The sequence below is a fragment of the Microcaecilia unicolor genome, chromosome 6 (assembly GCF_901765095.1).
Source record: "Microcaecilia unicolor chromosome 6, aMicUni1.1, whole genome shotgun sequence".
Classification (NCBI taxonomy): Eukaryota; Metazoa; Chordata; class Amphibia; order Gymnophiona; family Siphonopidae; genus Microcaecilia; species Microcaecilia unicolor.
Window position 1 is genome coordinate 11721784 of NC_044036.1, and position 26850 is coordinate 11748633.

The 26850-nt window shown below is 46.6% G+C and overlaps 1 protein-coding gene across 1 annotated transcript in view; it reads left to right on the forward strand.

Annotated features, from left to right (window-relative positions):
* Positions 1-905: 905 nt before the first annotated feature.
* The window catches only part of MAST2 (microtubule associated serine/threonine kinase 2), a 624140-nt gene continuing 598195 nt past the window's right edge, over positions 906-26850 (forward strand). Inside the window, exon 1 of the mRNA XM_030208366.1 lies at positions 906-1127. Within this exon, the coding sequence (XP_030064226.1) occupies positions 1029-1127 (99 nt within the window). The 5' untranslated portion in view covers positions 906-1028. The remainder of the gene's footprint in view (positions 1128-26850) is intronic.

Consider the following 26850-nt stretch of genomic DNA (forward strand, 5'->3'; position numbering starts at 1 on the left):
GCTCCTTAGGATCCATTCCTTCTGAACAGGATTCCTTCATGTTTATCCCACGCGTGCTTGAATTCTGTTGCCGTTTTCATTTCCACCACCAGTGAACAAGGAAATCTGTTTGCTGTGACTGGGGTCATGGGAGAACTAACTACTAACTAACTAACTAACATTTGTAAAGCGCTACTAGGGTTACGCAGCGCTGTACAATTTAAACATAGGACAGTCCCTGCTCAAAGAGCTTACAATCTAAAAGACAAGAGAACTGAGCTGGTTGGTGAGACCCCAGATACAGAAGGCAAGTACTTGTTCTCTGTCTCCATCTGCTGGTTGATGGATATAATCCATCCCATTCTGGACTGGTCTGGAGAACAAAAAGGAAGGTTTTTTTTTTTTTTTTTTTTCCTACTTAGAGGCTACAAGCATGTGCATATATAATGCATATGGGGAAAGTAGTCTCTGCTAGTTCCGGCCTAAAGCTGCGCACAGCACTCAAGATGACAAAAAGCCAGGATTAATTTGGCGTTTTTTCTTTAAATGAAGAAGAAAAAAAAAAAAAGCTGAAGAGAAATGAAATGTTAAACGGCACACGCAAGAGAGGCGGCACCTTCTTCAGCACTACCACTGTCCGTAGCCTCAAGCATCACCACCACAGACACCACCCGCCTGCCTAACCGCTTCCGGCCGTCTCGCTCTCTCTTTCTGCCGCTGCCCAGTGGGTCCCCAGCCAGGTCTCGCGAGAGCGCTTGGCTCGAGCGCCGCGGGCAGTTAGGCGCGCGCGCTGCGCCAGCCGGGCTGACCAAAAAAAAAAAAAGGAGACTGGAGGGCGATCCGCCGCCGCCTTGGCTCGCCTGTGCCCGCTGGGATAACGCCTTTTATTTTGTCGGGAAGCCGCCGGCTCGTCCGTGCCCCCTTCCCTTCCCCACTCCTCTCTCCTCAGCGCCCGAGAGATATGCTCGGCGCTGCTGCTTGTTGCCTGTGCCGGCAGCCGGTTCTTTTCCCGCTCGTCGCTCCCCGCCTAAGGGCAGCCCCGGACAGCCATGAGGAAAGGCAGGTACCGGGGAGAGCAGCCGCCCGCTCCGGAGAAGGAGGAGCGCAGAGCCCCGCTGGTGAAGCGGAAAGCGGCGCGGGAGCAGCAGGTAAGAAGAGGCACCTCGGGGCTTTGTGACACGCGTCCGTCCGGGCCCGGAATCAGCTTTCTGCTTGCCTTGTTGTGCGTGAGGTGTGTTGTGTGACTTGGTCGTGTCAGACTACAGTCTCCTCCTGCTGCTTTGCCACCTGTGTGACCTGCAAATGCATAAAGGGCGGCTGCTGGTACCAAGCACAATGCCATCGATCTGCTGGGTTACAACAGTGCACAGTGTGGTTAAAATCAGTTTTAATGCAGTGGAACTAATTGCATGGGAATTGCTGCAGTTAACACCCTCCCCACCCCTTACTATCAGAAAAAGTAGCACCTAAGGCTGCAGCAATATGCAACCGTTTGCTGCATCGGGAATAGATGTCTCCATTCCTGGCAGAACAGGGGAGCCCAGCATCTTCTGTCCAATAGTGGCCAATCCAGGTTCTGTCCAAGGTTGCCAGGTTGAAAAAAAATTTCCCCACCCCAAACCAGCCCAAACCCCACCTCCGACAATACTCCCACGTCTTTAACCCTACCTCTGATGTCATTAACCCTGCCCCGACGTAACCTCCGACGTCATTAACCCCGCCTCTGCGGGGCATCTATTGGACCAAATTGGACCAATAGAAGCCCCGGAAAACCACCCAAACCCGCTCCGCGGCCGTGAAAAAGCAGCCCAATTTCCCCGCAGCTAGTCGCGGAAAGCCGCCCAATTGGGCGGGAAAACCACCCGCCCGGCAACATTGGTTCTATCTATCAAAGGGTGAACAGGCCAGAATAATTGGACCTCCCCTTGGCCCATACCCCAAGAAGCCCCTGCTTCTGACCCCCCATTCCCTATTCTCTCTCAAATTGGAAGATTGCCCTGGCAGTCCAGGTGGCCTCCTTGCACCTCCCAGTCCCTTGCGAAAAATATTCTGGGTGGTTTGCGGGAACCTACCCTCCCATCTCCAGAGTTGGGCCGTAGGAACAAAGCCCATTTGCTTCTGTTTCCATGCTGCCATTTTGAAAATGACAACACCTGACCCTATGTGGTGCATCAAGCTGCACCAGGCAGAATAATTCTGCCAAATAAGGGAATCGTTGCCTTACTTGGCAGGCTCCATAGTCACCATGGTTTGCAACATTATTGAACAGTTTTTTTGAAAACTGATTATTTCCTTAAAGTCTTGGGTGGTGGTATTCTAACACATATTGTTATCTATAGAAATCAAACAAAATAAAACATGGAAAAGAAAATAAGATGATACCTTTTTTATTGGACATAACTTAATACATTTCTTGATTAGCTTTCGAAGGTTGCCCTTCTTCGTCAGATCGGAAATAAGCAAATGTGCTAGCTGACAGTGTATATAAGTGAAAACATTCAAGCATTACTGTGACAGTCTGACAGGGTGGGAGGATGGGGGTGGGTAGGAGGTATGCATGGGGACATCGAAGCATATCATTGATATTCTAACAGGATGGGTGTGGATAGGTGAGGGGTGGGGTGATCAACAGAGACATACAGCTTTATGGTTTATAATGTCAGCTAGCACATTTGCTTATTTCCGATCTGACGAAGAAGGGCAACCTTCGAAAGCTAATCAAGAAATGTATTAAGTTATGTCCAATAAAAAAGGTATCATCTTATTTTCTTTTCCATGTTTTATTTTGTTTGATTTCTATTGATAACCTTAAGAGTGGACTAACACGGCTACCACACTCCTCTAACACATATTGTGAAAGAAGCTAATTTAGATCCTGTCCAACCATCCAGTTTCAGACCAGTTGCAAGTATTCTGGCCAGAATCACAGAGGCTTTTGTTGCTAAATTGTTATCTGAATAGTTAATAAATCATAACGGTTAAAGCAACACACAGTTCGGCTTCTATCACTTCCATAATACGGAATCTTTGTTGTTTGCACTTGTATCAGATGCTAGAACTTTGTTGTCTAAAGGTAAGAGCTTAATTTAATTACAGTTTGATTTAACAATGGCTTTTCATACAGTCGACCACACTATTTTACTGCCCAAGTTGAGTTCCTTTGGTATTTCAGGATCTGTCCTTAAATGGGTTTTGGAGTCTTTAGGTACCTGACATTATAAAGTGAAAGTTGGATTCTGAGAGGACAAGCAGACCATATTCTTACATGTGGGTCATCCACATTGCCTAATGCAGAGCTTAAACAAGCTACTAGAGCTTTAAGAGTATGCACAGCATCCCCACCGTGCATGTGCAAGTGTTTTTCTGCCTACCATGAGAGTGTGGGACCATCAGTCACATCCGCAGTGAAGAGAGAATGTGATTGTCCCGCATCCTCACAGCATCTGGTGCATGAGTGTACTTTTTCAATTTTTATGCCTTCCCTTTGGGGTTATTTGCCCTGACCTTTTCTTCTTTGTTCGGAAAGGTCCCTCTAGTTTATTTTTCCTCACTTTAAGGTTTCCCTTATTTTTGGCATGCTGTGTAGGCCCGCTTAGGCCTGAGCTCTGTTTGGGTATTTCTCCCTAATTTTTTCTGGTGCATACCCCATTTTCAATCACCATCGAGCTGAGCCGCTTGATTTGGCCATGGCTGTTTTTCCCTTCCATGTCATAAGAGGTTTCCAGTGGCTTTAAGTGCTGCAGCTGGTGCAGTATGAACATGTCTGGTTAAGACACTCATTCTTGCTGTCTTCATTGTCTAGGTCCTAAGCATACCCCTTCCAGCTGTGTTCTTTGCCTTCATATTAAGACAAGAACCCAGCTGGCCAGAGAGGCTCAAAGGGAAAAGATTTTTGGAGCCTGGGAAGGAAAGGCACTCTGGTGGAGATTTCCTTTTTTTCCCAAGAAAGGTGGCCCTTTGTAATATCCGACCAGTGAGTTCTCTAAATAGCTCCTCTCGGTTATATCCTGCATTAGTGTCGACCACCAAATGGCCCGCTGAGAGCATCTCACTTCAGCTCTTAGCACAAACAGGTACTTGGGAGACGGGTCTTCAGTATGCTTATCCTTCCATCCTTCTGGTGGAGAAGATTTTGCTGAAACTCAAGCAAGACCGAGGAACCATGATCCTGATCGCTCCATGTTGACCCAGACAGATCTGGTTCCCTCTTCTTCTGGAGTTGTCCTTCAAAGAACCATGGAGATTGGAGTGCTTTCCAACACTTATCATGCAGAATGAGGGATCTCTTCTGCATCCCAAGCTCCAGTCTCTGGCCCTCACAGCCTGAATGTTGAGAGCTTAGAACTTGTTTCCTTGCATCTTCCTGAGGGTGTCTCCCGGGTCTTGCTGGCTTCCAGGTAAGTTCCACAAAAAAGAGGAGGTTTGCTATCTGGTGTGGGGGCAAGGTCCTAGATCCGCTTTCTTGCCCTACTTGGACCCTGCTTGAAAAGGTTCTACACCTTTCTGAGTTTGGTGTCAAGACAACTCTGTAATTGTTCACCTTAGTGCGATTAGTGTTTACCATCACTGTGTAGAGGGTAGGCCCATCTCTGGACAGCCTTTAGTTGTTCATTTCATGAGAGATTTGCTTTTGAAAAGCCTCCTGTTGAATCTCTGTCTGTGTCATGGGACCTCAACGTTGTACTCGCCCAACTGATGAAAGCTTCTTTTGAGCCACTGGATTCCTGTCATCTGAAGTACTTGACTTGGAAGGTTCTGTTTTTGGTTGCTCACCACATCAGTGAGCTTCAGGCCCTGGTGGCGGGTCCTCCTTACCTGAAATTTCATCATAGCAGAGTAGTTCTGCGCATGCACCCTCCGCACACACCCTAAGTTCCTGCCTAAGGTTATGTAGGAGTTCCACCTGAATCAGTCGACCGTTCTTCCAACATTCTTTCCCAAACCACATGCCCATCTTGGCAAAAGAGCACTGCACACCTTGGACTGCAAGCAAGCATTGGCCTTTTACTTGGAGCAGGCTAGGCCCTACAGACAGTCTGCCCAGCTTTTTGTTTCTTTTCAGTCCAGACATTCACATCTCATTACTACTTTGAGCAGGATATCTGACACGATAGTTGGTTTGGACAGATAGTTCTGCAGAATTTGGGGTCTAGAATCCAACTCCACCCTCCTAGGTCCATTTTGTTCTGTTCCAGGCTGCACTTTTATCCAGTTGTATATAGTTTCAGGTTCATAACTATTATGTCCTTGCCGTTGTGAGGCCCAATTGACCTATGGTTGTTGTTTTCAGTGAATCTTGTAGCTAGGAATTCCCACATGTGAGAATACGGCCTGCTTGTCCTCGGAGAAAACAAAGACACTTACCAGTAGTAGGTATTCTCCGAGGACAGCAGGCCATTCATTCTCACATACCCTCACACCTCCCTTTGGAGTTGTCTCATTTTTGTGGTGTGCTATAGTGTTGTACTGATGATCCTGTGCTCTTCCTGCAGGTGGGAAGGCACTCGTGCATGTATGGTGAAGATGATGCACGTGCTCTTAAAGCTGTAGTAGCTTGTTTAAGTTCTGCACTGGGGGATGTGGATGATGTCACCTACATGTGAGAATGAATGGCCTGTTGTCCCTTGTGAATACCTGCTACAGGTAACTATCTTTGCTGTTCCCCTTGTGGAGTTCCTTAGAGCTCTCTGCTTTCCCCCATGTTATTCAATGTCTTTATGACTTCTTTTGAGTCAGGGTTTACTTCATTCGGTGGAAAATTATTGGACCCACTGATATTAAAGGTAGAACATACTTTTAAGGTATTAGGCATAGTCTTATAAATTAGCCCTTGAACAGAGGGGAAGTATCTAAGAGAATTGTATCACATTCTCCCTGATCAATTTGTTCAGTTCTGGAATTCTCTACCTATTGAATTGAGAACTTCAGATTCTTATCTTTCATTTTGTAAAAATTTAAAGACATTTGTTTGAAATAACAAGAATTTTCATACTGGGCAATTAAAGCAAATATTTTCAGTGTATGTAATCTGCTTTGAACCTTGTGTGGGAGTTGGAAGAATATAAATACTATACCATTACCAGAGAAACCTTCGGGGGGGGGGGGGGGGGTATCGAGAACCAGGGGCCACTTGGGTCCCAAGGGCAACCTTCAGGATGGAGATGTTGAGAACCAAGAGCCACTTGAACCACCAGGGAAATCTTCAAGATGGTAGTGTTAGGAACTAAGAATCACTTGGCCACCAGGGTAACGTTTGGGGTGGGGTTGACAGGAACTAGGTGCCGCTTAGGCCATCAGGGAAACCTTCTTGATGGGAGTATTGAGAATCAGGGGCCACCAGAGAAAGCTTTAGGGTGGGGTGGGGTGGCAGGAGCCAGGGGCCACTTGGGCCACCAGATCATTTGGGTCATCTGAGGTAAAGTGCTGCACTTCATCTCGGAAGATCCCATGCAAGCCTGAGCTGGTGTAAAGATTCAGCACTGCAAAAAAAATAAACAAAAATGCTAGGTTTTAGTGTAGTTGTTTACATGGGGAGCAATACTTCATATAGCAATTTGAATGTGTCATGCATGCCTACTGCTCTATCCTTGAGTGCAGTGGTTTTATGCTGATTTTCGTGAGTAATTATACCCACCAAAATATATGCTGAAGAAATCAATCTTTAACCATTGAGCAATGGTAGCTTTAGACGCTGCCTTGCCTCTCAGTCTTACCAAAGAAGACAGTCTATTTGACCTACAGACATCATTGGTGACTTCTAAGTAATGCATGAGAGGCCTTTTGACATCTAGCAGATGCAAGAAGGAGAACTCTGAAGGATAGGTTGCTTTTCGAAAGGAAGATTGAAATTTGTAACTGACTATGATTTGTAACCTGTCGTTTCTTCATCTACAACATTAGCAAAATTTGCCCCTTCCTTTCTGAATATGCTACCAGAACCCTTATCCAAACCCTTGTCACCTCTCGCTTGGATTATTGCAATTTGCTTCTCACTGGTCTTCCACTCAGCCATCTCTCTCCTCTCCAGTCTGTCCAAAATTCTGCAGCATGACTTATTTTCCGCCAAAATTGTTATACCCACACTAGCCCACTCCTCAAGTCACTTCACTGGCTCCCTGTCCACTTCCGCATACAGTTCAAACTTCTCTTACTGACCTTTAAATGCATCCATTCTGCAGCCCCTGATTACCTCTCCACTCTCATCTCTCCCTACATTCCTCCCCGTGAACTCCGCTTACTGGACAAATCTCTCTTGTCGTCCCCCTTCTCCTCCACTGCTAACTCCAGACTTCGTTCCTTTTGCTCACAGCACCTTATGCCTGGAATAGACTTCCTGAGCCTGTACGTCTAGCTCAATCTCTACCTGTTTTCAAATCTATGCTGAAAACCCACCTTTTCACCACTGCTTTTGGCTCCTAGCCACTACTCAATTGCCCTCCCCTTGTTCCTTTCTCACCCAGTACTTCCCTCGCCCTTAATTGTCTTGTCTGTATTTTTAGATTGTAAGCTCTATTGAGCAGGGACTGTCTCTCTGTGTCAGGTGTTCTTCCTTCTTTTTCTAGGGAGGTTTATGGTTGTGAATTGTGACCTTATGCACTATCTTACCGCTACCAATGATTTTAGGCGGTCTGATAATTTTTTTTGTCCTCTTTGCTGGCCCCTGAAAGGGTTTGCTGGCCTCCAAAATGACAGTGGCTCGATGGTTTAAGGAGGCTATTTCTTTGGCTCTGAGGGATAGATATGCTCCCATGCATGTCAAGGCTCGTTCTACCAGGTCTTTGGTGACTTCTTTGGCAGAGTCTAGGGCAATTTCATTGGCAGAAATCTCAGTCGGCGACATGGTTTTCTTCTCATTCCTTTGTTAAGCATTACCGTTTGGATGTGTCTGCTTGAGTAGATGCTTCCTTCGGGGCCATGGTTCTCGCTGCAGGGATATCACAGTCCATTCCTTCATAAGGATTGCTTGTGTAGATCCCATTTGTCTGGACTGATGCCTGGGACGTAATGGAAGGAAAAATTAGTTAATTACCTTATTTCTTTCCTTTGGTCCCAAAGGATCAATCCAGAGCCCACCGTTCTGTGGTGGTTTCAGTTTTTCCGGGTTCTTTGTAATTTTGGGTATTCGTATTATCTTGGTTTGTTATTTCTAAGGCACAAGTTTTGTCCTTTTATTTCATAGTTCTTTTTCTATCTAGAGGCTGGAGTTTTTTCTCTGGAAGTCACTCTTTCACTGCTTTTTTTTTTTATTGAATACTGGCTTGGTTGCTAAGTGCAGGAGCTTATGAGGCACAACTCATTAGAGTTCTCTGTCTCCACCTGCCGTCAGATGGTCACAGTCTATTTGTCTGGACTGATCATTTGGGACTAAAGGAAGGAAAATTGTCAGGTAATTAACTAATTTTTCCTTCTTGCCATGTAAATCTGACACTCTGTCACTTGACAATTCATTACCGTATCAGTTTGTCACTGAGCCAAACCCTGACAGTTCATTATGTGACACTTCACAACTGGACATTTCATCACATGACACTTTATCACATATTCAAGTTAAATGCATTCAAGTTATATGCATGGAAAACTTGTATGTAAATTTGTCCTGTTGTAGCAGACATTGGGACAGATCTCTGTCCCAAGGCAATTGCTGTTGCTCATTTACAAAATACTGTAAATGTGCTACTTCAAGAGGGACTTTTTTCCAGTGTTCCACTAATAGTGCTATTTCTTTAGAAATTCTTATCATGGAACACTGCTTGATAATATGCTGTTTAATAGACTGCATTGCTTTGTTAATATATATTTTATTATAGAGGCACATTAGTCTATAAATCACACCTGAAGACAGTTTGTTCTCTGTGTCAATTTATAGTTGAACAACAAAGTAAGATGAAAAATGTCCTTTGGTTCAAAAGAATGAGAACAAATCACATAGTTCACACATTTATAAAGTCCACAATCTGCAATAAATGTCTTTAAGTTCCTTCTCCATTGAAAAGCAAATTGTAGTAAATTGTCAAACTCTGGATGTATTTCCAACGTATCCCAATAATCTCTATATATAAAACACACCTCCAGTCTTCTAATGAAGCCTCAGCCGGAAACTTGAGGTGGCATAGATATCCGGTTTGCCCATCCCGCCCTCGCGTCACAACGTGATGACGTCGAGGGCGGAGCACTGACACTCGAGGGGCGAAACGGACAAGGCACAGGCGTGGAGGTGGCGCAACAAAAACAAAACCAGCGTCGCGAAAACCCCCCAAAATATACGGTATCACCGTTTCACGGACAAAACCAGCCACAACGTATGAGGTAAGGAGGGAGGCAGCAGCCTCTCGAGTGCCGAAACACACAAGGCACAGGCGCAGAGGCGGACCAACAAACATAAACAGAGCGTCCCGACACAAAAAACTGTTGCGAACTAAATAAGACACGGTAACAGCGATTCACGGAGCGAACCTGGAACAACGTGCGAGGGAGGGAGGCAGACAGGCAGACAGCCTGAACATCGGAGAGTGGGAGGGAGGGAGACAGGTAGCCAGCCAGCCTGAACGTGGGAGCCAGGGAGCCAGCATGAACGATGGTGGGACGGGAGCATGCCTGACCGTGGCAGTGGGAGGGAGGGAGGGAGGGATGGTGGGAACGACCCTGAACGTGGGTGGCAGGGAGGGAGGAAGGAAGAAAGGGGGGGGGGGCACGACCATGACAGCTGGAGGTAGGGGAGCCAACCACCCTGAAGCTGGGAGGGGGGCACACTGTCTTTCTCACACACACAGTTGCACGTTCACTCTGTCTCTCGCTCTGTCACACAGTCACTCACACACACTCTCTCAAACATACACACTCAGAGGCACACCTTGCTAGCGCCCGTTTCATTTGTGTCAGAAACAGGCCTTTTTTACTAGTGTAATATAGTGCTTAACAGCATCGGTTTGCAGTGAATAAGGTTACAGACATGTAATTCTAGACTGTCAACAAATGGATGTGCCATGATTATAACTTAGGGCTCCTTTTGCTAAGCTGTGGGAAAAAGTGGCTTTAACGTTCCATTACATGAGTTTTTCTTGTGCGTTAAGGCCAGTTATAGTGCAGCTGGAAAATGATCATTAATATGGAAAATTGGCTATCTGCTAATGTTGTCATTAGTGAATGGCCATTAAAGAAAAATTAGCACATGAGCATTTACTGACACCTGTTTTGTAGATCATAAGGGCTCATGTGCTGATTCTATGCTAACCAGTTAGCATGTGGTAATGTAGTTGCGCTAAGTGATTAGCATAGAAATGCTCACTCTCTGCTCCCTAAATACACCCTCTCTTTGGGAAATTAAAAAATATTTTTTAGCACGTGGGTTGCACGTGCACATTGCAAAATTACCATGGTACGTCCCGCAATGAGCCCTTTTAAACTGCGGTAAGCATGCGCTAGTGGTTACTGCAGCTTGGTAAAAGGAGCCTGTCAGGATTGCTGGACATACTTAAATTAATATGAAACCAGCTTGCCATACTTAAATTGATGAAACCAGCTTCTGACTTCTGAGAACTCCCCCCTCCCTCTGGAGTCACTAAGGATGGCAAATGGACCAAATGTTGCCCAGCTGCCTGCTAGCCATGTGTTTTCTTGATTACCCCTAATTAACATACCTATGTCCTCTCTGGGCATCTGGGAGCAGGCTCTTTGAGAACAAAAGAAAGCCAGACAGAGAGGCTCCAAAACTAGGGACTTCAAAGAGTAAAACCTGTGAAAATGGTCACCTTGACTTCAGGAAAGTAAACTGGAATTTGGCTGGGAAGGAAAGAAGTTATTTGATCCCTTTCTGTTCCTGAGGTATAAAGCAGAGCACATGGCTGTGCTCAGCAGCCTTTTTCTCTCTGTCTGCACACACACATCTTCAGCCACCAGAGCCCCCCGGCTCTGGCCCCCCTTTCTCCTTGAGCCCCACACACAGATACCTTTACTAAGTGCTGTGAGCCTATATATGTACATACAATATACTTTCTTTATATATCCAAACCCGTGTGGATTGTGTATTCTTTGGGAACCCACTGCCTCTGTGAACTGGACCCGGGACCATACCTAGACAACGAATGCTGACAGAGCCTTAAGTGAATAAGTACATGTTTAAAATTTGCCTTTAAAGCACAGCTTCCTAAACTGTGGGTGGGGACCCCAAATGTGCTCACAACGTGGGTGGGCTCTCCATAAGTGCATCATTCTGCATGCTTTAAAATACCTTTAACGCCTGTTATGAGCACACATTTTTTTCCCTCAAAATAAAAAAAAATTGTTCCTTTTAGTGATCTGGGAAATTACAGACCGGTAAGCCTGATGTCAGTGGTGGGTAAAATAGTGGAAACTATTATGAAGAATAAAATTATGTAACACATAAATAAACATGGTTTAATGGGACAGAGTCTGCATGGATTCAGCCAAGAGAAGTCTTGCCTTACCAATTTACTTCATTTCTTTGAAGATGTGAATAAACATGTAGATAAAGGTGAGCCGGTTGATGTAGTGTATTTAGATTTTCAGAAAGCTTTTGACAAAGTTCTTCATGAGAGACTCCTGAGAAAACTAAGCATGGGATAGGAGGCAATGTTCACCCTCAGGAGGGTGAATAATGGAGAGCTGCAGGGATCTGTACTGTGACTGGTGCTATTCAACATATTTATCAATGATCTGGAAATCAGAACGACAAGTGAGGTGATTAAATTTGCAGATGACACAAAACTGTTCAAGGTTGTTAAAAACACGTGGACTATGAAAATTGCAGGGAGACCTTAGGAAATTGGAAGACTGGTCATCCAAATGGCATAATGTGGACAAATGCAAAGTGATGCATATTGGGAAGAATAACCCAAATCATAGTTACCTGATGCTAGGGTCCACCATGGGGGTCAGCACCCAAGAAAAAGATCTAGGTGTTGTAGATAGTATGCGGAAATCTGCTCATTGTGTGGTGGCAGCCAAAATAGCAAACAGGATGTTAGGAATTATTAGGAAAGGGATGATAAATAAGACCAAGAATTCTATAATTTCTCTGTGTCACTCCATGGTGTGATCTCACCTTGAGTACTGTGATCAGTTCTGGTTGCTGTATCTCAAAAAAGACGTCAGACTCACAGAAACAGAAGCCTGCGCAGCCTTCTACATGGAATGTTGCTAGTGGAATAGCAACATACTACTACTACTACTACTACTTGACATTTCTAAAGCGCTACTAGGGTTACGCAGCGCTGTACAATTTAAATAGAAGGACAGTCCCTGCTCAAAGGAGCTTACAATCTAAAGGACAAATGTACAGTCAGTCAAATAGGGGCAGTCTAGATTTCCTGAAAGGTATAAAGGTTAGGTGCCGAAAGCAACATTGAAGAGGTGGGCTTTGAGCAAGGATTTGAAGATGGGTAGGGAGGGGGCTTGGCGTAAGGGCTCAGGAAATTTATTCCAAGCAATCTCCAATAGTAGCAACATTCCATGTAGAATCTCCAATAGTATCTATTTTATTTTTGTTACATTTGTACCCTGCGCTTTCCCACTCATGGCAGGCTCAATGCCGCTTACATGGGGCAATGGAGGGTTAAGTGACTTGCCCAGAGTCACAGGATCACCGGAGATTATTGGTGGTTTCGTTAGAGCAAGCTCTATTTACCACTACCCTCTGTGTCCTCCCACTTAACCAGTTTTTGACCTGATCAGTCACTTTAGATCTCATACCAAGGGCACTCAACTTATTTATCAGTCACCTGCTCGGAACCGTGTCAAAGGCTTTGCTAAAATCCAAGTACACCGCATCTAGGAATGCTGCTACTTACTATTTGGACTTCTGCCAGGTACTTGTGACCTGGCTTGGCCACTGTTAGAAACAGGATACTGGGCTAGATGGAGAACTGGTCTGACCCAGTATGACTGTTCTTATGTTCTTATAAGCAAGCGCTATAGAAATGATTTGTAGTAGTAGTTGTAGTATTTTAGGAATTATTGGCGCCAGGATTTTTTTTTTGATTTATTGCTAGAATCTAGTGGTGTCTCTTTGTTTTGTTTGCACTAAAAATGTTGGGCATTTGTTTGTTTATATTTATGACATTCTTGATAAACTTCCTTTCTACAGTCAATGTGGTTTACATATTAAACAGGTACAGTAGTATCTGTATAATAGTATAGTAAGAGTCGTATTTTGAAAACACTTAACAAAGTTATATAGTAACCTATAGAACTTGTAATCCTTTAGTGCTTTGAAAATGAGCCTTTAAATCACTTAAACTGAAAGGCATAGAGTTAATTGTAAATTAACTTCTTTGACTGGGAAGTAGTAGAAATAGAGGACATGAATGGAAGTTGCAGGGTGGTAGACTTCGGAGTAATAGCATAAGTACATAAGTACATAAGTAGTGCCATACTGGGAAAGACCAAAGGTCCATCTAGCCCAGCATCCTGTCACCGACAGTGGCCAATCCAGGTCAAGGGCACCTGGCACGCTCCCCAAACGTAAAAACATTCCAGACAAGTTATACCTAAAAATGCGGAATTTTTCCAAGTCCATTTAATAGCGGTCTATGGACTTGTCCTTTAGGAATCTATCTAACCCCTTTTTAAACTCCGTCAAGCTAACCGCCTGTACCACGTTCTCCGGCAACGAATTCCAGAGTCCAATTACACGTTGGGTGAAGAAAAATTTTCTCCGATTCGTTTTAAATTTACCACACTGTAGCTTCAACTCATGCCCTCTAGTCCTAGTATTTTTGGATAGCGTGAACAGTCGCTTCACATCCACCCGATCCATTCCACTCATTATTTTATACACCTCTATCATATCTCCCCTCAGCCGTCTCTTCTCCAAGCTGAAAAGCCCTAGCCTTCTCAGCCTCTCTTCATAGGAAAGTCGTCCCATCCCCACTATCATTTTCGTTGCCCTTCGCTGTACCTTTTCCAATTCTACTATATCTTTTTTGAGATACGGAGACCAGTACTGAACACAATACTCCAGGTGCGGTCGCACCATGGAGCGATACAACGGCATTATAACATCCGCACACCTGGACTCCATACCCTTCCTAATAACACCCAACATTCTATTCGCTTTCCTAGCCGCAGCAGCACACTGAGCAGAAGGTTTCAGCGTATCATCGACGACGACACCCAGATCCCTTTCTTGATCCGTAACTCCTAACGCGGAACCTTGCAAGACGTAGCTATAATTCGGGTTCCTCTTACCCACATGCATCACTTTGCACTTGTCAACATTGAACTTCATCTGCCACTTGCACGCCCATTCTCCCAGTCTCGCAAGGTCCTCCTGTAATCGTTCACATTCCTCCTGCGACTTGACGACCCTGAATAATTTTGTGTCATCGGCGAATTTAATTACCTCACTAGTTATTCCCATCTCTAGGTCATTTATAAATACATTAAAAAGCAACGGACCCAGCACAGACCCCTGCGGGACCCCACTAACTACCCTCCTCCACTGAGAATACTGGCCACGCAATCCTACTCTCTGCTTCCTATCTTTCAACCAGTTCTTAATCCATAATAATACCCTACCTCCGATTCCATGACTCTGCAATTTCTTCAGGAGTCTTTCGTGCGGCACTTTGTCAAACGCCTTCTGAAAATCCAGATATACAATATCAACCGGCTCCCCATTGTCCACATGTTTGCTTACCCCCTCAAAAAAATGCATTAGATTGGTGAGGCAAGACTTCCCTTCACTAAATCCGTGCTGACTTTGTCTCATCAGTCCATGTTTTTGTATATGCTCTGCAATTTTATTCTTAATAATAGCCTCCACCATCTTGCCCGGCACCGACGTCAGACTCACCGGTCTATAATTTCCCGGATCTCCTCTGGAACCTTTCTTAAAAATCGGAGTAACATTGGCTACCCTCCAGTCTTCCGGTATTACACTCGATTTTAGGGACAGATTGCATATTTCTAACAGTAGCTCCGCAAGTTCATTTTTTAGTTCTATTAATACTCTGGGATGAATACCATCAGGTCCCGGTGATTTACTACTCTTCAGCTTGCTGAACTGACCCATTACATCCTCCAAGGTTACAGAGAATTTGTTTAGTTTCTCCGACTCCCCCGCTTCAAATATTCTTTCCGGCACCGGTGTCCCCCCCAAATCCTCCTCGGTGAAGACCGAAGCAAAGAATTCATTTAATTTCTCCGCTACGGCTTTGTCCTCCTTGATCGCCCCTTTAACACCATTTTCGTCCAGCGGCCCAACCGACTCTTTGGCCGGTTTCCTGCTTTTAATGTATCTAAAAAAGTTTTTACTATGTATTTTTGCTTCCAACGCTAATTTCTTCTCAAAGTCCTTTTTTGCCCTCCTTATCTCCGCTTTGCATTTGGCTTGGCATTCCTTATGATCTATCCTGTTACTTTCAGTTGGTTCTCTTCTCCACTTTCTGAAGGATTGTTTTTTGGCTCTAATGATTTCCTTTATCTTACTGTTTAGCCACGCCGGCTGACGTTTAGTCTTTTTTCCCTTTTTTCTAATACGTGGAATATATTTGTCCTGAACCTCCAGGATGGTGTTTTTAAACAGCATCCACGCCTGATGCAAGTTTTTTACTCTGCGAGCTGCTCCTTTCAGTCTTTTTTTCACCATTTTTCTCATTTTGTCGTAATCACCTTTTCTATAGTTAAACGCTAGCGTACTTGATTTCCTAGTTTCACTTCCTTCAATGCCAATATCAAAACCGATCATATTATGATCACTGTTATCAAGCGGCCCTCGTATCGTTACCCCCTGCACTAGATCATGAGCACCACTAAGGACTAAGTCTAGTATTTTTCCTTCTCTTGTCGGCTCCTGAACTAGCTGTTCCATGAAGCTGTCCTTGATTTCATCAAGAAATCTTATGTCCCTTGCGTGTACAGATGTTACATTAACCCAGTCTATATGCGGGTAATTGAAATCCCCCATTATTATTGTGTTACCCAGTTTGTTTGCGTCCCTGATTTCCTTTAACATTTACGCATCCGTCTGTTCGTCCTGGCCAGGCGGACGGTAGTACACTCCTATCACTATCCTTTTCCCCTTTGCACATGGAATTTCAATCCACAGTGATTCCAAGGAGTGTTTTGCTTCCTGCAGAATTTTCAATCTATTTGATTCAAGGCTCTCGTTAATATACAATGCTACCCCTCCACCAGGAAGTACTTTTTCACAAAGAGGGTAATGAATGTTGTGGAGACAAAAATAGTGCAGAATTAAAAAATGTGTGGAACGAAGATGGCGACCTGAAGGGAGCACATTGAAGCAGCTCCTGAATCCAAATACAATTACTTTATTTTTCTTCAAACAATTTTTACCTTAAAATGCCTAAACGGAGAGGCAGGCAAAGACCAGGTCCTGTGGCAGCCGCCTTTAGTTGGGTTGTATCGGGACAACAGATGGGCTGTGAAGTTTCGCAGTTGGGGGAGACGGAGAAAGGAGAAACGTCCCCACAGCTTGAAACTAACATCTCTTTCAGCCCAGAGTTGAGAGTGCCTGCAGTCGCGCAGGAAGTCTTTGTACAGGGCTTCACACCCTCCGACGCGGGGGCAGTGATCCCTGCAACAGGGCCAGAGTCCAGTGATCGATTACAGAGCGCCCTGATGGGGAAGGGCGGTAGTCAGCATGGCGATGGCGTTTTGGAAGGGAAAGCTGCTGAAAAGGAGGAGACTGCTTCTGTGGAACCTGAGACTATTTCCTTATCACTGAGTAAGTCTTTCCATTTCATCAAGCAGATCAATCCATAGACTGGTGGCTTGTGTCCATCTACCAGCAGGTGGAGATAGAGAGCAATCTTTTGCCTCCCTATATGTGGTCATGTGCTGCCGGAAACTCCTCCAGTATGTTCTCTATCTCAGCAGGTGTGTGGTCACACAGCAGCACCTCTGGCTAGGTCTCCAAGCCTAATTGTTAAGGTTTTTGTTGAGTACCTGGTGTTGAGGGCTCTTCTTGAGCAAGTGCAAACCTGGTGGTGCCAGGTCCCTCCTTTTCTCCCCCCTCCCGCTGGCTCTGTTTAAAAAAAAAAAAAAAGAAAGAAACCAAAACGAAAGCGCTTTCCTGGCTGCTGCTCACTAGGACACCAATTCGTTGCAGCTCGGAGCGAGAAGCAGGTAATTTTACCTTTGTTTGCGGGCAGGGGGTTCCCCGAACGGTTTCCACGTGGCTAATGGCATCAGATGGCAAGGGCGCGAAAAGACGCTCCCTGGAACGCGTGCGCACGTCTAGTGGGGAAGCGGGGGGGGGGGGGGTTCGAAGGCAGAGACGCCTTTTTTGGGCGCCTTTTCGGAGTCGGGTGAGTTCCCCGGTTTTTCCTCCGGTGCGGCGGTTTTTCCCGCCTTAGGCGCCCATCCCCCGTTGGCTGCCCTTCCGGTTGTGGGCGGCCACGCTGCTCGGACGGCTTCTTCTTGGGCCGCCCTCGAGGTGGGAGACGTTAATAGTATGGCCGCCCTTGACTCGGGCAGCGGTAAAAAGTTGACGAATTTGAAGCGCCATTCTTCCCGCGCGGCTCCTTCACAGAGCGACGCGACGGGCGCCATTTTGAATGTGCATCGCGTCTCTCCCCCGCCCTTTGGAGCGCAGGTTGAGAGTGCCTCTAGGGCCGTGGCCCAGGCTGCAGAAGTGCACAGACTGCGGGGTTTTTCCCCTGAGTTTATTTTGCTGCTGCATCAGGCTTTTCTTATGCAAAACGCTGCTCCTGCTCCCCTTTCTGACAAGGGTGATGAGGCTGCTGTGATCAAACGCCCTCGGGTGGATCTCCAGGCCCTAGGGGACCCTGTCTCCTCTGATGTGGATGAGGGCAGCGTAACTGAGTTCTCCCAAAGATCCTTAGGGGATTCTTTGGAGGAATCTGATCCTCACTCGGATGGAGCGGATGACCCCTCTGCAGCACGGCTTTTTCGCTCAGAGGATTTGCCCAACCTGTTAGTGCAGGCCATGAGCATTTTAAACATTTCCTCTCCGGAGGAAGGCCCTCTCTCAGCCTCGGCAGGCTCAGCTATCATGCTGGGAACTAAGCGCCCGTCTAGAACCTTCCACATACATGAAGCCATGCAGACTTTAATTTCGGCTCAGTGGGATACCCCTGAAGGTAGCCAGGGCTATGTCCCGTCTGTATCCTCTGCCTGAGGGTGATCGGGAGGCCTTTCTCTGGCCTACAGTGGACTCTTTAATTACTGCGGTGACTAAGAAGACAGCTCTGCTGGTGGAAGGTGGCACTGCCCTGAAGGACGCTCAGGACAGGAGATTGGAGGCGGCCTTAAAGTTGGCCTTTGAGGCGGCCGCCCTAAGTTTGCAAGCCTCGGTTTGTGGCTCCTATGTGGCCAGGGCTTGCCTGACCGTTTTGCAGCGGGCTTCCCCCTCGGATCCTTCCTTGAGGGCGGACTGGCCGGCCCTGGAGTCGGGCTTGGCCTACTTGGCAGACTTGCTGTAAGATGTCTTGAGAGCCTCGGCTAAAGATATGGCTCAGACAGTCTCTGCCCGTCGGTGGCTATGGCTTAAGCATTGGTCGGCTGACCATGCCTCTAAATCTCGCCTAACCAAGTTGCCTTTTAAAGGCAAGCTGCTCTTTGGGGACGACCTGGACAAGATTGTGACGGAGCTCGGCACGTCTAAAGGCAAGAGGTTGCCGGAGGTCAGGGCATGGGCCGGCAGTGCTCGCCCTGGTTCCTCCAAGGGCCGTTTTCAGGAAGCCCATCGGTATCGCCCGGGCAAGTCGGGCTCCTCTTCCTCCTCCTCCTTCAAGAGGAACTTTCCCCCCAAGCAGCATTCCTTTTGCAGAGACCGCCGTCCCGGAGGTTCGTCCTCCGGCCCTCCCCCAGGGTCTCGTACCCAATGACGGGGCCCTGGTCCATGGCCCAGAGCAGATAGGAGGACGGCTGTCCTCATTTCTGGGAGAGTGGACCAGGGTAACTTCAGACGCTTGCGTTCTAGAAGTCATCAGAGACGGCTACAAGTTGGAGTTCTGCTGGCCCTTGAGAGACGGGTTCGTGAACTCTCCCTGCAAGACTCCACTCAAAGCAGCGGCAGTGCAGCAGACTTTGGACAACCTGATCCGCCTAGGCGCGGTGTTTCCAGTGCCAGTAGATCAACTTGGCAGGGGACGTTACTCCATTTACTTTGTGGTGCCAAAGAAGGGAGGTTCTGCTCGGCCTATTCTCGACCTCAAGGTAGTCAATCAGGCCTTGAGAATACGGCACTTCCGGATGGAGACTCTCCGCTCCGTAATAGCTGCAGTAAAAAAGGGAGAATTCTTGGCATCCTTGGACATCAAGGAAGCTTACTTACATATTCCCATCTGGCTGCGTCATCAGCGCTTCCTGCACTTTGCAGCACTGGGCCGACACTTCCAGTTCAGAGCCCTCCCGTTTGGGTTGGCTACTGCTCCGCGGACCTTCTCCAAAGTAATGGTGGTCATCGCAGTTTACCGCCGCAAGGAAGGAGTGCAAGTCCATCCCTATCTGGACGACTGGCTGATCCGAGCCCCCTCTTATGCAGAGTGTGGGAAAGCTACAGACAGGGTTATTGCTCTTCTGAGCTCCCTGGGATGGATCGTCAACTGGGAGAAAAGTCAGCTGCGCTCGACTCAGTCCCTGTTCGATTCGACACCCAAGTGGGCAGAGCGTTCCTGCCAGACAACCGGAGTCTCAAGCTTCGGGCCCAGGTAGCTCGGTTCCTAGCCTCCTCTACTCTTCGGGCTTGGGACTATGTGCAGCTGTTGGGCTCCATGACGGCTACGATGGAAGTAGTGCCCTGGGCCAGAGCCCATATGAGACCACTACAGCACTCTCTGCTGCGGCGTTGGACTCCGGTTTCGGAGGATTACACTATATGCCTTCCCTTGGATCCAGCGGTGCGCAAGGTGCTGGATTGGTGGCTGAGGCCAGACAAGCTGTCCGCAGGAATGCCTCTTACGACCCCGGAGTGGGTTGTCATCACGACAGATGCCTGCTTGACGGGCTGGGGAGCCCACTGCCTGGGAAGGACGGCGCAGGGGCTATGGTCCTCTGTGGAGGCGAAGTGGTCCATCAACCTCCTGGAACTCCGAGCCATTCGGTTGGCGCTTCTAGAGTTTTTCCCGTTACTGGTGCTGAGGCCAGTATGGGTTCTGTCGGACAATGCCACGGCTGTGGCCTATGTCAATCGCCAGGGAGGTACCAGGAGCGCCCCTCTAGCCAAGGAAGCCGGGAAGCTATGCCTGTGGGTGGAAGCAAATCTGGAACAGCTGTCAGCGGCTCACATTGCGGGAGTCATGAATAAGTACATAAGTACATCAGTAATGCCATACTGGGAAAAGACCAAGGGTCCAACGAGCCCAGCATCCTGTCCACGACAGCGGCCAATCTAGGCCAAGGGCATCTGGCAAGCTTCCCAAATGTACAAACATTCTATACATGTTATTCCTGGAATTGTGGATTTTTCCCAAGTCCATTTAGTAGCGGTTTATGGACTTGTCCTTTAGGAAATCGTCCAACCCCTTTTTAAACTCTGCTAAGCTAACTGCCTTCACCAGTTTCTCTGGCAACGAATTCCAGAGTTTAATTATACGTTGAGTGAAGAAAAATTTTCTCCGATTTGTTTTAAATTTACTACACTGTAGTTTCATCGCATGCCCCCTAGTCCTAGTATTTTTGGAAAGCGTGAACAGACGCTTCACATCCACCTGTTCCACTCCACTCATTATTTTATATACCTCTATTATGTCTCCCCTCAATCGTCTCTTCTCTAAGCTGAATAGCCCTAGCCTCCTTAATCTTTCTTCATAGGGAAGTTGTCCCATCCCCGCTATCATTTTAGTCGCCCTTCGCTGCACCTTTTCCAATTCTACTATATCTTTCTTGAGATGCGGCGACCAGAATTGAACACAATACTCAAGGTGCGGTCGCACCATGGAGCGATACAACGGCATTATAACATCCTCACACCTGTTTTCCATACCTTTCCTAATAATACCCAACATTCTATTCGCTTTCCTAGCCGCAGCAGCACACTGAGCAGAAGGTTTCAGTGTATTATCGACGACGACACCCAGATCCCTTTCTTGGTCCATTACTCCTAACGTGGAACCTTGCATGACGTAGCTATAATTCGGGTTCTTTTTTCCCACATGCATCACCTTGCACTTGCTCACATTAAACGTCATCTGCCATTTAGTCGCCCAGTCTCCCAGTCTCGTAAGGTCCTCTTGTAATTTTTCACAATCCTGTCGCGATTTAACAACTTTGAATAACTTTGTGTCATCAGCAAATTTAATTACCTCGCTAGTTACTCCCATTTCTAAATCATTTATAAATATATTAAAAAGCAGCGGTCCTAGCACAGACCCCTGAGGAACCCCACTAACTACCCTTCTCCATTGTGAATACTGCCCATTTAACCCCAATCTCTGCTTCCTATCCATCAACCAGTTTTTAATCCACAATAGGACATTTCCTCCTATCCCATGACCCTCCAATTTCTTCTGTAGCCTTTCATGAGGTACCTTGTCAAACGCCTTTTGAAAATCCAGATACACAATATCAACCGGTTCCCCTTTGTCCACATGTTTGTTTACTCCTTCAAAGAATTGGTCAGGCAAGATTTCCCCACACAAAAGCCGTACTGACTCGGTCTCAGTAATCCATGTCCTCGGATGTGCTCTGTAATTTTGTTTTTAATAACAGCCTCTACCATTTTCCCCGGCACTGACGTCATACTCACCGGTCTATAATTTCCCGGATCTCCCCTGGAGCCTTTTTAAAAAATCGGCGTTACATTGGCTACCCTCCAATCTTCCGGTACCACGCTCGATTTTAAGGATAAGTTGCATATCACTAGCAGTAGCTCCGCAAGCTCATTTTTCAGTTCTATCAGTACTCTAAGATGAATACTATCCGGTCCAGGAGATTTGCTACTCTTCACTTTGATGAACTGCCCCATTACGTCCTCCAGGTTTACCATGAAGTCAGTAAGTTTCTCCGACTCGTCCGCTTGAAATACCATTTCTGACACCGGTATCCCAACCAAATCTTCATCGGTGAAGACCGAAGCAAAGAATTCATTCAGTCTCTCCGCTACGTCTTTGTCTTCCTTGATCGCCCCTTTTACCCCTCGGTCATCCAGCGGCCCAACCGATTCTTTTGCTTTTAATATACCGAAAAAAAATTTACTATGTTTTTTTTGCCTCTAATGCTATCTTTTTTTCGTAATCCCTCTTGGCCTTCTTTATCTGTGCCTTGCATTTGCTTTGACACTCCTTATGCTGCTTCTTGTTATTTTCAGGTGGACTTTCTCAGTCGCCATACCTTGGATCCCGGAGAGTGTCAGCTGTCTGCTCGGGCGTTCTTGGACATCACGAAGCGCTGGGGCCAGCCGAGCTTGGACCTGATGGTGTCCTCGGCCATTTGCCAAGTTCCGAGGTTTTTCATCAGAGGACGGGACCCCCAATTGCTGGGAGTCGATGCTCTCCTCCAGCAGTGGCTGGTACAGGAACTTCGCTACATGTTCCCGCCTTGGCCCATGATGGGCAGAGTTCTAGGCCGGGTGGCAAAGCACCCAGGCAGGGTGGTCCTGGTGGGTCCAGATTGGCCCAGACATCCTTGGTATGCGGACTTAATCAGGCTTTCAGTGGACAGTCCCCTGCGGTTGCCAGCAGAGCGGGGCCTCTTGCATCAGGGTCCCGTGGTGATGGAGGATCCCTCCCTCTTTGGCCTTATGGCCTGGCTATTGAGCGGAAGCGACTGAGGAAGAAGGGCTTCTCAGATAAGGTCATCGCCACTATGCTGAGAGCGAGGAAACGCTCTACTTCTACTACTTACGCTAGGGTTTGGCGTACCTTTGCATCGTGGTGCGAGGCAGGCTCTCTATTGCCCTTCACTGCTCCAATTTCTTCAGTGTTGGTGTTCCTGCAAGAAAATCTGGAAAAAGGCCTGGCGCTCAGTTCGCTTAAAGTTCAGGTGGCGGCTCTAGCTTGCTTCAGGAGTCGTCTGAAGGGTGCTTCCCTGGCTTCGCAGCCAGATGTGGTGCGCTTTCTACAAGGGGTTAATCACCTTCGCCCCCCTCTGCGCTCGATAGTGCCTACTTGGCATCTTAATCTGGTGCTATGGGCCTTGCAGAAGCTGCCTTTTGAGCCCTTGTCGAGGGCATCTTTGAAGGACCTGATGTTGAAAGCGGTCTTTTTGGTGGCTATCACTTCAGCCAGAAGAATTTCAGAGCTCCAGGCGCTCTCGTGCAGAGAGCCGTTTCTGCGGTTCACTGAGGCAGGAGTGTCGATTCGCCCAGTGCCTTCTTTCTTGCCCAAGATTGTTTCTCGCTTCCATGTGAATCAGCAGCTTTGTCTACCATCCTTTCAGAGGGAGGATTACCCAGAGGAGTACTCTGCTCTCAAATGTCTGGATGTTAGACGAGTCATCATCAGATACTTGGAAGTGACCAATGATTTCCGGAAATCGGATCACCTGTTCGTGCTGTTCGCAGGCCCTCGTAGGGGTCTGCAGGCATCTAAGCCTACTGTGGCACGTTGGATCAAGGAGACAATTGCGGCAGCTGATGTGGTTGCAGGGAAGGCCCCGCCTATTCAGCTGAAGGCTCACTCTACTAGAGCACAGGTGGCCTCGATGGCAGAGGCCAGATCCGTCTCCTTGGAAGAGATTTGTAGAGCAGCAACTTGGGCGTCGGCTCATACCTTCTCACGACATGACTGCTTGGATGTGGCAGCTCGGGCCGAGGCCCAGTTTGGAGCTTCAGTGTTGCGTTCAGGGATTTCCATGTCCTGCCCTGAGTGAGTACTGCTTCGGTACATCCCACCAGTCTATGGATTGATCTGCTTGATGAAATGGAAGGTATAATTATGTATCATACCTGATAATTTTCTTTCCATTAATCATAGCAGATCAATCCATAGTCCCTCCCAGATATCTGTATTGTTTGTGTTCTGGTTATGTTTCAGGTTCAAGTTTAATCTTCAGTTCCTGTTCAGGAAGACTTCGTGTTCAAGTTCTTCAATTGGAATTTCCTTGAGTTGAAACAATTTTGTGTTACAGTGAGCTGCTGCTTCCTCTCCCCCCGTTTCGACGATGGCTGGATTGATAATTAAATTATGCCGGCGCTCCCTCCCGCTTGGTGCGGCAGTAGGGTAGCTTTGTATCCCTCCCGCTTCGGCGGTGTTAGGGTAAGCCAGTCCCCCCTGCGTCAGCGTGCGTGGGTTCCCCTCTCCCATTTCGGCGGTGGTGAGCTGGGTTGATTCCCCTCCCCCGCTTCGGTGGTGGTGAGCTGGGCAGAGTGTCCCTTTGTGGGTGTAATTCTCTAAGTGCTGAGTCCTGCGGATGGAGCTTTGATATCGACATACTGAGGAGTTTCCGGCAGCACGTGACCACATACAGGGAGGCAAAAGATTGCTCTCTATCTCCACCTGCTGGTAGATGGACACAACCCACCAGTCTATGGATCGATCTGCTATGATTAATGGAAAGAAAATTATCAGGTATGATACATAATTTTACCTTATTTCCTAAACCTTCAACTATTACATTGGAAACAATTTGGGATGCCCTTTTGACATTGGAAACATCTCTGTCACAAAAAATGGTGTTATTATCTCAGACTTCACAAATTCCTAAAGAAACTATTTCAACAATTGAGAAACAAATTAAAAATGTTTTAGAAAAATCTGAGAAAAATATCAAAGATATAGAATCAGTGCAAAAGGTTCAAGCAAATATTATAAAGGAAAATCACCGTTTCTGAGCTCAAAGATGGAGTGACTGCTTTCTTAGAGTCTAAGAAAGTTTTCAAATGCAATGGATCGAAGAAAATATATTTCACTGAGTTCAGTTTCACAACACATTTACAGGGAAAATTCAACCAGAATAATCCTCCCAATTGAAACACAATGGGGCGCAATTTAAGAAAAGTTTGACGCCTCTTTTGTGTTACTTTGGATACATCTGGATATATTCTAATTTATTTATTTGTTGCATTTGTATCCCACATTTTCCCACCTTTTTGCAGGCTCAATGTGGCTTACATCACCATTTCCGGAATGAGAAATGCTGCTTCTCTCCTTATCCAACTGAATGGAAATAATGATTTTTAAAAAAGGCAATAACCTTTTTATTAGACAAATTAATGTTTTTATTTGGCCATTTCATTGACCAAAAGAGTGGACTGGAAAATGTGGGATACAAATGCAACAAATAAATAAATAAAATAAATTAGAATTTGTGAATGTAATTCTCTTATCTGTACAAGATTTGTTCTTGGTATTGTTAATAAGAAATATAAATAAAGACATTTTAAAAAATCTGTGGGACAAAGATGGAGGATTCCTAAATACACTGTGTCCAGAAAAGATTGGATCCTTTACATAGTTTCAAAATAGTTTGCAATTGTTTAAACATTTAGTATGACCTTTGAAAATACATTAGCCCAACCTTTATTAGGAAACTCCCTTAGCAAACACTTTGCACTGTATGCCTTATTTTGTTGCAAAAATTTACTTTCAACTTTATCATTTTTGCTAAATGCCATTTTGCTGAAACTTACATAGTAACATAGTAGATGACTGCAGAAAAAGACCTGCACGGTCCATCCAGTCTGCCCAACAAGATAAACTCACATGTGCTACTTTTTGTGTATACCTTACCTTGATTTGTACCTGTCCTTTTCCGGGCACAGACTGTATAAGTCTGCCCAGCACTATCCCCGCCTCCCAACCACCAGCCTCGCCTCCCACCACCGGTTCTGGCACAGACTGTATGTCTGCCCAGCACTATCCCCGCCTCCCAACCACCAGCCCTGCCTCCCATCACCGGCTCTGGCACAGACCGTATAAGTCTGCCCAGCACCATCTCCACCTCCTGCCACCGGCTCTGCCACCCAATCTCGGCTAAGCTCCTTAGGACCCATTCCTTCTGAACAGGATTCCTTTATGTTTATCCCACGCATGTTTGATTCCGTTACCGTTTTCGTTTCCACCACCTCCCGCGGGAGGGCATTCCAAGCATCCACTACTCTCTCCGTGAAAAAATACTTCCTGACATTTTTCTTGAGTCTTCCCCCCTTCAATCTCATTTCATGTCCTCTCGTTCTACCGCCTTCGCATCTCCGGAAAAGGTTCGTTTGCAGATTAATACCTTTTGAATATTTGAACGTCTGTATCATATCACCCCTGTTTCTCCTTTCCTCCAGAGCATACATGTTCAGGTTCACAAGTCTCTCCTCATACGTCTTGTAACGCAAATCCCATACCATTCTCGTAGCTTTTCCTTGCACCGCTTCAATTCTTTTTACATCCTTAACAAGATACGGCCTCCAAAACTGAACACAATACTCCAGGTGGGGCCTCACCAACGACTTATACAGGGGCATCAACACCCCCTTTCTTCTGCTGGTCACACCTCTCTCTATACAGCCTAACAACCTTCTGGCTACGGCCACCCCGTTGTCACACTGTTTTGTCGCCTTCAAATCCTCAGATACTATCATCCCAAGATCCCTCTCCCCATCCGTATCTATCAGACTCTCCCTGCCTAACACATACGTCTCCCGTGGATTTTTACTCCCTAAGTGCATCACTTTGCATTTCTTCGCATTGAATTTTAATTGCCAAACCTTAGACCATTCTTCTAGCTTCCGCAGTCCTTTTTCATGTTTTCCACTCCCTCCGGGGTGTCCACTTTGTTACAGATCTTAGTATCATCCGCAAATAGGCAAACTTTACCTTCTAACCCTTTGGCAATGTCACTCACAAATATGTTGAACAGAATCGGCCCCAGCACCGATCCTTGAGGCACTCCACTACTCACCTTTCCCTCCTCTGAGCGAATTCCATTCACCACCACCCTCTGGCGTCTGTCCGTCAACCAGGAGTGGTTAGGGTGGTGGACTTTGGTCCTGGGGAA